General features: G+C 37.7%; 1 protein-coding gene across 1 annotated transcript in view; it reads right to left on the bottom strand.

Moving 5' to 3' along the window:
* The window catches only part of IP6K3 (inositol hexakisphosphate kinase 3), a 30,752-nt gene extending 20,618 nt beyond the window's left edge, over positions 1 to 10,134 (bottom strand). The window contains exons 1-2 of the mRNA XM_081947879.1: positions 9,933 to 10,134; positions 1,371 to 1,769 (exon numbers count right to left, since the gene is read on the bottom strand). Of these exons, the coding sequence (XP_081804005.1) occupies positions 1,371 to 1,569 (199 nt within the window). The 5' untranslated portion in view covers positions 1,570 to 1,769; positions 9,933 to 10,134. The remainder of the gene's footprint in view (positions 1 to 1,370; positions 1,770 to 9,932) is intronic.
* Positions 10,135 to 11,686: the final 1,552 nt, after the last annotated feature.

The following is an 11,686-nucleotide window of genomic DNA, read 5'->3' on the forward strand; positions in this document are numbered from 1 at the left end:
AGAGATTATGAAATCCTGGAGCAGGTGCTACTTCTTTGGAGCAGATATCAGCATCAAAATTAGATAATATATCTAGGCTAGTTATTGTGTATCTGATTTCCCAGTATTTCATTTCATGTGTTCTTTCTCATACTAGGAATTGGGCAAGGATGAATGTCATCTGATTTAACTAATTTAAAGTTTATTGTACTTTTGTTTGCCACCCCCTCATGCTTTTATTTATAAAACTTTGAATATTGGCTTATCTTTCCAAGACAACTAAAAACCCCACATCATCAAAGAGATACATAAGGGTGGTTCCAGTCCAAGGTCATTGTGCCCCTCATATATGGAATGAATAATGATCAAAATCAGAATGACAGATTTTCTGCAATTTAAGTTGTTCCCAGCCAAGTTTTTACTAGCTAACTTTTAACTGGCAGGTATTTGTTCATCTGAACCATTAAAGCAACATTGTCTGCATCCTGACAGATAAGACACTGAAGTATTCTCACCCACCCACCATCTATTAATCCAGCCTTAACAAAAATAATGAGACTCACCAGTATCAAACCGTTTCTTAAAATAACTTCAGTGCAATTATTCCCTGGACAATTGGACAACACAATCCATGGTATTAGCTATCATTTCAAACAACAAAGTAATTCACTCCCTCACTTTCAGCATCATTTAGAAGCGTCACTTTTCATCTCTAATTGTTAAAAGCACACAGTAGGTTTTGTAATCCTTCTGTTGTCCTACTCTTTGCAAGTTTACTTATCAGAAAGGCGGGTTATCTAAACATTGGCATGTGCCATCCTCCGTCACTTATTCAATTTTTCTCTGCATACGTATTTATATTTGCAGGTTCTTAGCCATAGTTCCACCGAACGTTGGAAGGTTGTTTCCAGATGTGAGGTATTCAAAGAACACGGTGTAGACAGAAATATGAAAAAATGATAAATGCTGCCTGGATGTTCACAATATTTGGTAACCAAGGCAGGACAACTGCTTCCAGTGAGGCTTTTATAGAGCAAGATCATCTTGCCTTACAAATACCAAGAAAGACACAACAATCATTTTCTTGCTCCTGTCTCAGATTTCATTCTTTCCTTTCACTAGTTGCTAACAACTGCCCTGTATATTTTTAATGGCTTTGAACAACATATCATTTCTCTGTGCGACAGGGTCTAGTAGCTTCACTTCTTTCCTGGCAACCAGAGCAGAAAAGGTGGTATTTCTGATATATATTTTTATAAGCATCGTTTGCTAAGCTCATGCCCTTAACCTCTCAATATTAACCTGGCAACATGGCCTATCTTACATTTATTCGGAATCTATAGGCCCTTATTTCCAAATGTGTGCATTCACGATTTGAGTCTTGGCCCTACCTTTGTAACAAGGAGTGAACTGTTTCATTGCTGTTGGAAGAGCTTCGTAGAACCATTGCTCCTGAGAGACCAGTGGCTTACAGACAGTGCAGTCATCATACTTCATCATGCTCATATGTCCTCCAACCTGGTGGGTGAATGGTTCCAGCAGGATTCCTTTCCTGGTTTCCCCGATATCCAGATTACTCTGCACCACCATGATGTAACCAGAGATATTGGAGTCTTTTTCTGTTGGCTGTTGCTGGGTCTCTAATGGAGGAGCCACTGTCTAACTAGGATCAGAAGGTTTCTTGAGATTTTTATGCCAGCAAGTAAACTCAGCGATGAAACATATATGCCCCTTGGCAGTTCAATAATCCTTTTAGAACTTTTCTGCACCCCAGAGTATAAATTCAACAGCTGAGGGGAAAAGAAAAAAAAGCAAATGGCATCATTCCTTCTCCTGTAACACATCCACTTATCCACTCCCTAGTGCACTTGTTACAGTATTTAACATCTAGTACTTTGGCTCATAACTTTGCACATGTTAAATTGATGTATTCCTAACTTTGGGGAAAGGGTGAGGTATCTTCTGGGATTCCAGATCTGAAAGACTAAAATGGATTCTAGTTAGATTGCATGGACAGCAGTGTCTGAGTAAAAAGATAAGGCAAGTTAAACTAGAAGAGCTATCAGGCTAAAATGGCCTCTCTGACAGCAGCCTAATTGCACTTCCCAACAGCCATCTAGCACTAATGTATTAATAAGGGGTTCATTTTCTCTTCTTGTTAAAGAGAATCCAGGTTGAGAAAAAATGCTCAATTTGTTGACCCAAGGCTGCTCCCAACTGGCTTTTCAACCTTCATTCATGGAGCCCTGGAGCAGAATGTTCCCTACCAAGAAGGTTATTAATATTGCTCTGTGAATAGTAGTCTCTGGGCTTTAACAATATAGTGTTAGTAAAAGGGATATTCACCCTTCCTTCAGGGAATCATTTTACCATTACACTATCCATCTTTCCAAAAGACACTTGAGATCAGAACATTCCCTACTTCAGCACTAGGACTTGGGGAGGGGGTTTCTTTCTTCCTATCCCTCCTGAAGTCACATCAGGGCATTTTATTTTATTTTATTATTTATTATTTTGTTCATATAAATTAATTATACATTTTGATGTGATTTCAGGAGAAATGGGAGAAAAGAAACTACAGTTATACCTCCATGTTAACAGATATAAAACTCCTTTAAAAAAGAGATAGAGGCCGTGGAGGTGGGTTTCGACCTCCCCTCACTTCTTACAGCTCACTTTACAAAAATTCAGGATTCATCTTTTACCCTGTGGTGTTTATACCACAGATATTCATAACAGTTCCTCTATGACTGACAACCTACTCAATTTTGGTAGAGTCCCTCTCTTTTGCACACATCACAACAGAAAGACTGGGTTGACATTTCCTATCAGGTTATAATGTAGTTTTGTGGACTGTGGCTCACAGAGATGGCTGGGGCCTACTCAACAAACTTAACAAGATTTAGTGCAATATGTGAACCCAGCTACAGTTGTGCAATAGGTCAGGGTGTCCTTAACATAAAGCTAAGGGCATAAGAAACAATATTATATTGCTATCTTTCAAAGTACCTAAGGCATAGCCAATAAAGACTGTGATCATCATCATACCATACATATATTGTGATTTTATGACAGAGAATAGTAGATACTACAGAGCAGGAGACATTGTGACATGATGTGACCCGACTTATACTAATTTCTGGAGAGAACTCTGAAGAAAATCAATAGAACTAGATGGGACCATGGTACTTGCATCTCCATCTGACTCAGGGTCTGGAATAGCAGCAATATATCTTCTGGCTCCATATTATCACTTAATCCATTACGGTAGTCTACAGGCTGTTTCCAAGCCTATTTATTGTTGTCCCCAGATTTAAGGTTATGGCACTGAAAATTGACAGCAAACTGCTAAACAACAACATTATGTCTCCTGCCAATTTTCAGTGGGAAACTCTTTACACAAACAGTAGTTATTAGACTCAATAGGTTTATACGCAGAGAAAACTTTAAAAAAACAAACAGGAAACAGTCCACCCCTTCGTCTCTCTGCTCTTTCCAGTAATGTTATTATGTCACCACCCTGCCTGCATATCTTTTGGCTACCAAAATAATAAAAAATGCAAAATAAGACTTAGAAGAACACATGGCAAAGAGGATTAAGAAAAAGATCTCCAGGTTGTTTGGAATAGAAAATTGGTTAGAATGATAGTTGGACAATTGGAGCATTATAAAAGTCCTAAAGGGGGATAAGAGTAATAGCAGAGAAACTGAATGGGATTCTTTATTTCTTTCTTCACTGTGAAAGATGTAGAACAGATTCCTGTGCTTCAGCTGAGGGAAAGCAGGACAATGGATATTAACAGTCATAATCAGAAATATAACATAATGTGTTATAAATCAGATAAGCTAAAGATAGACCAATTCCAGGGCCAGACAGCACTCAAGACCTCAAGTTTTTATTTCATAAAAATACTCAACTTCTCTTCAATATCAGAATCTGTTGCCAAGGTCTGAAACAGTCAATGTGACCTAAGTTTTCGAAAGGAGATTTATGGGTGGTAAAGGAAACCAGTTATGCTAACATCTGTTTTCAGGAAAGTATTTTAAAGTATTATTAAAGAGAAAATAACCAACATAGAAAAACAAGCCTTTCTGAAAAGAAACCAATAATTTCGGCAAAAGAAAATCCCGTTTCACTTATTTTTCTAGACTTTTATTGAGGGCGTTGATAAGCATGTAGGCAAAGTGTTATTGTATACCTAGATTTTCAAAAACTGTCTGACAAAATTCCTCAGCTAACTCAGTTGTCATTAGTATTTGGATTAAAAAAACAGGAAACAAGAGAATGGGAATAAACAGGTAACACTGGTAAGATACACATACAGTAGTGGAACTGCTGCTTTTAAGCTGGCATATAATTTGTGAAGCGCTTCGAAGGGAGTTCAAGCTTGGGGATTGGGCATGAAAATGGCAAATGCAATTCAGGATAAAGTAGAGTAAAGTGCGGGACCATTGGCACTACCTAATCAGGAAAAGGATTTTGCAGTCAGGATGGACAGCATAATTAAAAATATCAGCCCACGTGCAGCTGCTGTAAAAAAAGGTAAACTCCATGCTTGGAATCTTTGGAAGGGAAGGGAAAACAGAATTGCTAATATAATTCTGTCCTTAAATAACACTGAAGTGAGATCATGCTTGGAGTATTGTGTACCGGACTTATGGGATGCTATGTTTTCAATTTGGAAAACAAGATAAACATCATACAAATATTAGGAAAAAAATGTGATTTTAACTAGCAGACAACAAGAATGTATGAAGTGGATTCTGGATGTGTGCTGCAGGATGGTTTTTACTTACAGGATTTAAATAGTACTGTTGCAAGCGTGTTGTGTTAAATGTGAAAGCACAAATTACAAGCTTAGTTAAGGGACCTAATCAAGGCAAGCGATTTTCAAGAAAATGTGCTATTTAAACTTTTCTTCAGCTTTTTTTTTTAAGGTTTTGCTTCCCTTACAAGTGTCACCTGAATACTGGGGCAAATCTCCTGCAACTAAGAAGAGCATGCAGCAATAGGTATTAAAACACTCCCTGCTAGCAACAGTAAAGGAGGCAGGAGTCCCTTTTTAACATCTTCTAATGTTGCTGTTGTACAAAATTCTTGTTTTTCATTCCTGTCCTCATAGAGACTAAAGATAGATTAGAAACTATAATTGCAAAACTAAGGTAAGTGACTTAACTATATATATTTTCTATATAGTAAGGGTGTTAAGTATACAACTTTTTAAAAGAATATATATTACATGTACATTTAGTTTGGACAACAATTGGATTTCTCTGAATTACTGAAGCTACGCAATTTTCAAATCTCATTGATTGAATCAATGACTAGAAATTGTAGGAAGCTATTGAACTTGCTTTCGGCCAATGTGTGCTTTTCTACAGGCAATAAGACTTGTTTATTTATTTGTTTGTTTGTTTAATTTTTATGCCACCCATCTCCCTTACAAGTTGACTCTTGAGTTTTGCTGATAAATTCAAAGAAATGATAATAATTTGTTTTCAGGCAAGGAAAATCAGTAGCATCCTTTCACAACCTACGTAACCTGCCCATATTAAATGTATTAAGGGCATCCTCTTTGGAACAAGACTGCCCATTGCACAATTGGTCTGTGGGGAAAACACTAAAGGCTGGAATCCAAGAGATCCTGAGTTCTAGTCCTACTTAGGCATGAAAGCCAACTGGGTGACTTTGGGCCAGTTACTCTCAGCTCAACTCACTCACAGGGTTGTTATTGTGGGGAAAATAGAAGGAGGGAGGATTTTATGTACATTTGCTGCCTTGATTTATAAAAATAATGAACATATGCATTTATAAATAAATGCATAAACAATTATTGTCATTATTGTGAGGTGGTTAATTTTAACAGAAACATTGCAAAGAAACTGCCAGTTTAGAATGAAACAAGACTGACCATCAGCCCTGGCTACTCCCTGACCATTACATTCAATGGCAAAAGCAGAATTATCATACAGGAAGCTGCAAAGTAATTTTATCTGGCTTAGGGGTTAGATGTAATCACCATTATAGTCAGGTTTTTAGAATATGCAATTCCCAAGAGTAACTTTGACAGGACTGTTACGCATTCACATTTCTTCCCCCAAAGCTCCAATTTTCAAAATCACACAGGGTAACACTAAGAAAAGGGAACCAACCGCTGGCTGTAAAGATCTAAAAATAGTTGACTGGTGCAATCTGCTTACTTTTCCCTTTGTGCATTTCAGTTTCCCATTACAGCCACAGAGTTATATATACGCATAAGTCTCCCTGTTGATTTATACCTGCATTACTTAATGTCTGATCAACAGCTGCTTGTAGATATGGGAAGAAAATTGCTTAATTTTAGTAGACTCTTTACTATTTCCATGTGGCTATTTCATGCATGATGACTAGATGCTGTATTATCCTTCAGTGTATTTCTAAATCTGCTTTTGCTCCTCTTCCCTCATCTAAAAGAAAAACTATCTTTGGTGACAAGAGCATTGCTAATGAAAAGCTCCATTCTCTGCAAGGAACCACGTTTCAGCCCCGATGCCATAAATCCTTGTTTGCACAAACCCCGAGCCCTTTTAATCTTGCATTTCCTTTCCTGAAAGAATATGATGTTCATAAACTTTATGGCTAGTCCCAGCATCCCTCATGCACACGAAGCAAAGAAAGATAGCATTTGTTTCCCTGAAAGATTTATATGACTGCTTTGCAAACCTGGAGGATTGCAGAAAAGATGGGAGTCACGTTTTCCTGGATTGATTGGCCGTTAAAATGCTCTGTTTATTGCCAAGACTTCTGGAATAATGGGGGTTAGTTGAGGGGTCTATGGTTGCACTACAGATAGTCCTTAACTTAGAGCATAATTGAGCCTGGAATTACAGTCAGAAGTCATTGCAGTCATAGGTTGAGGCATCGCATGGCTGGACCTGATGTTTGCGGCAGTTGGTAAGTGAATGCCATGCGTGTCAAGTGGCAGTGGTTGTTAAGTGAACCCCACACTCATTAAGCAACTCAGTTTTCCCCATTAGGCATGTTTTGTCAAAAACCGGAAGTAAGTGCTAGAAACTGACAAAAAAAGTTGTAAATCAGAGTCACGTGACCAAGGGAGACTGCAAATGTAAATGTGGGCTGGTTGCAAAGTCCCTAAAATACAATTTCATGATTTTGAGGGGTGGGCCTGGCTGTTAAACTTTGAATCTGGGTTGTAAGTAGTCCTGGAGTGGCACATGGTAACTCTGAATGGTTGCTAATTTGCCAGTAGCATGTTTCTAGCTATCTTTTGATATATTTTTTAATTATGTTTTTTTAAAAAATAAAAGATAAAAGTCATACTTTTTAAAACTATGGATTCTGGAATAATAATATACATCAGAAAGATTTAATCAAAATGTATATTTGGCCAAGCCTAAGCAGAAGATAAGAAACGTTGGCTGTATTTAAAGAGTTTTGGTGGCGCAGTGGTTAGAATGAAGTATTGCAGGCTAATTCTGCTGACTGCCAGCAGTTTGATTCTCTCCATTCTTCTGAGGTTGGTAAAATGAGGATCCAGATTGTTGGGGGCAATGTGCTGACTCTGTAAACTGCTTCGTGAGGGTCATAAAGCACTGTGAGTGGCATATAAAACTAAGTGCTATTATTAGTGCTAATGTTATTTGAAAACTAAACGGACTCAAATTTGGATAGCACTTGAAATGGAGACCACAAGGAAATCCCAGGCTAATAAGTTAGATGGGGGAAAAAAAGAACAACAAAAACAAATTCTTGAAGAAGACTATAGCTAATCACTTACATTGCCAAAAAGATTGTAATGGAATATGAGAGTGACAGAAGATACGGTGGGGAGAAAGAGATGCTTTGTAGGGGACAATCAGATAAAAGGGGGAGGAGCCTGGAACTGAGTAATGGCAGAGAAGACTAAAAAAGGTTCCAACTTCCACCCTAACCAAAGAGGCAGTAAAACAGTTGGAGGGAGATTTGTATTTTAAGACTTGCATGATTCTGTTAATATAATCGTATAATAAAGTGGAATTAGTTCACATTGTTATATTTCTTGTCTGGTCTACTCGGGAGCTTGATAAAGCTATATGGATGAGTCTATATAGTCATCAGGTGTGAAGCTTGACTCAAAGGAAACATTTGATAGGGTGACTCTAAATCATATTTCCCTGTCAATATTCGTCTAAACTGTTTTTCAGCCAGGTAAAAGCACTCGGCTTTCAATATTTTCCTTGCAATGTAGATTTGGGCTAATATTTTTCCAAAACAAACCTATTTGAATCAAAGAATATTCTGAGAATCTGCTTCTGATTCAGAAACACAAATGCAATAACTGTCTTCAACAGCAAAGAGATTGAGCACATGGCCCAGAATAAATGAGAAGATGATCTGTTGTTATGTAAGAGACGGAAAGGAAGAAGGGAAGCTTGTTTTCCTAACTCCATTAGCTTTAGCAATGCTTTTATTAAAGTAATAAGAGAGGGGTGGGCTCTCTGCCATTACTACTGGTTTGGTAGTAAAAAGATTTGCTCCGCGTGTGTGCGCATTTTCATTTAAAACAATCTGCGCATGCGCACAACATTAAGAAACAAATAAAAATTATATTTTTAAAATGAATATTGTTCTGCGCATGTGCAGAACAGAAAATCAAGATGGTGCCGCTGATCATAGAACCGGTACAGTCACGTGTCCACCAGAGTTACTACCTATTCGGCCGAAGTGGACCGAATAGGTAGGAACCCACCTCTGTGTCATACATTGATATAATGAAGACACAGAACAGGACACAAGATCAGACAAAGGAATTTCCAGGAGCAAATTAGAACTTTGAATGTCATGATAATTTTCAAAATGAAAACGATAGAGATATACTTCTTTCTACTCCTCAAAGCTTAGACATATATCCCTTTGAAGATGAAACCATGGGTAGGACCAGTGTTCCTTTTCAAATACTGTAAGCACACTTGCAATTTTATTTATTTCCTAAGCTTTTTACAGTGCCAACTCCCAACATCTTTCTGTGGTTTACATTTGTAGCCATATTTTAATTTCTGATGATTTTGTCAAAGCAGAAAAGAAAACCGAAGAAACTACATTGTTTGCAACGGGTATCTGCCATTCATTCGCCTCGAGCCGCTTGTCTGCCTGAAATATTTTAGTAGGACTATGAGACTAATGTATACTCTTCTTGGTAATTGCTTCAGATTTATATTTGGCTGGCCACTGGGAGCTTTTTCCTGTAATGTATCAGTTGACTTAAAAGGCTATGGCTATTTCACTAGGTTTATCAAAAAGCATTTAAAAGTGATGTACGAAACCTTTCCAAAATGACATCACTCAAGAAAGGTTAATGTTTTAATGGAATACGCTGACTACTGACTATATAATAATAATAATAATAATAATAATAATAATAATAATAATAATAATAATAATCAATTTCTTCTCTATGCTCACAGAAACATTCAGATCAAGATCAAGAAAGGAAAAAATCTACAGGACCCACTGAGCTTTATCCTTACCCTAAAGCAGTTCTTCGGTAGCCTCTCAGGCTTTTCAATCACATCCTTCCAGATGTGCTGGACTTCAGTTACCTTAACTACTATTTCAAGTCAGTTGTATCAGCTTTGAGAGCTCAAGTTTTGAAAGTCAGCTCGTTGGGGAAAATTGATTTAGGGAATCTTAAAGGCTAGCTAGTTACCTTAATTAGTTTGCAATAGAAGCCATAACATTTTACACAGCTTCCTCTAGAGATAATTTATTGTTCAAGTCTCATGATTAATATTGTCCCTCATCATCTTTACTCACCTTGCTTCTTCCTGATCCAAATGGACAAGGTATATGCCACTTTAAATATCAGCTCTAACAGACCACGGTTTTAGAATCAAATGGAGAGTTTTACTTAGAAGGTTTTTTTTTTAAAAAAAACCATGAATACAGACCAATCGCATTAAAAACTGTTACTTACCTAACTGCTCCTTTCTTTGCTGGACAGTTATTACATTCATAGCCACAGTAGTGTGTGAGTATCCCACCATCAGCAGGAGTGTGAATCTGCTGGGTTGCTTTGCAGTCCTGCTAGGATGTGTAGCCTTAGTGTGGGAGCTGGGGATAAGAGAGGAAAACGAGTTGGAGCGTGGGCCATCATCTGACCTTCTTAAGACATTCTTGGCAGGCATGTGTTATGTCCAGCCAACAGCTGATGCAATTGGACTACATGGGGTTAAATTGAGACACTAGGAAAGGGAAAAACACTTATGATATTGAAGGAAACAAAGCTGTGACTATGAGCTGCCTCATCCATTTTACTTTCTCAATGCACACCAAAGGTTCATTGAACCAGTGTATGAGAATCCAGTGACAGTCACTTGCCTTGTGTGGGGGCACGTTTCAATATTTTTCACAGCAAGTAGCAGTACCACATTCACTCCTTTTGAAATTGTTTAAGCATGATCAGACTTGGTTAGTATTGGAAGGGAGATCATTAGGGAATCTCTAACTGCAGTTTATAGTGGGAAATAAAGAAACAAAAACAAACAAAAGAAAAAAAATACAGAAAAAAAACGCAATAGCAATTCGCTTCTGTATTGTTATCAAGAAAACAACACACAGTGGATCCACCTAGCAATCAGGAGGTTCGGGGAGAACCAATTTGGCAACACCGTTGTTCTGCCTCATCTAATTAGCTTGAGGAAAATCAGATGCTCCTATAAGCTTCCTTTAGGAGTTGCTATAGGCCAAATTATAAATGTAGGAGGGGAGATTTGTGAATAAGAGAAGCTATAATTAAAACACTAATTTGAAACTGTTGGGAGAAAAGAGATATTGGACCAAGATTGTAGTTGTCAATGTGTGTGTATGTGTGTATGTGTATCATTCCAATGATTTCTGAGACTGCAACTACCCACAGGTTAAATGTACAGATATAATTTGAGTACTGGTTTATTTTATCCTCTAAAGCTAACAGCAGCTTCCAGAAAATATTTTTAATTAAGGGGATGGTAAAGGGGGAATGTTTCCTCAGGGCTAAACTTCCCGCTGCCAAGGTTACTATGAATACTTTTAAAAAGAAAAGGGGAGGGGGGAAATTTATTCATAGAACCCACTTTGGGAGCCAGACAAATGTTCAAAGTGTTCAGTCTCAGATCATGCCAAATGCACGGGAGTGGCAAGGCTCTATGAAATGCTGAGAGGTGCAGGACAAATTAGCTGAGATGGAAGAAAAGTGAGATAAATAAACCAGAGAGAGGCAGCAAGAACAACCAATACTTTTTGGTGATAGAATATCATTTTTTATCTAGGATATGTTCCTAAAGTAGGTATTCCTCCAAGGGGTGCAAAAAGCAAGAAAAGCTGTGATTGTGAAAGAGGATACCACCAACTGGGGAGAAGGGACAGAATTCACCCCTTAGACATGGATATGAACAGAACAGAATGTTCTTAGAACTCAAGCATTACTGCAAAATTGTGGGGCTGTTTTAGAATTCAAGCTTGGGATGGATCCTGAAAAATGGAATCTGATTGGAATTAGGCACCTCCTGCCAGAATGGGACAACACACTGCAGCCAACTTGCCACAATCAACTCACCACAGCCAACTTCTGTGGACAACTCACCATGGGACAACTTGCACAGGACAATTTAACAATTCAATTTAATTATTTAAAGTAAATAAAAAATATTATCTTAATTTTTGTCATTCACATTTCATTTTTGTCTCTCC

The sequence above is a fragment of the Natrix helvetica genome (assembly GCF_964273705.1).
Source record: "Natrix helvetica genome assembly, chromosome: 3".
NCBI lineage: Eukaryota > Metazoa > Chordata > Lepidosauria > Squamata > Natricidae > Natrix > Natrix helvetica.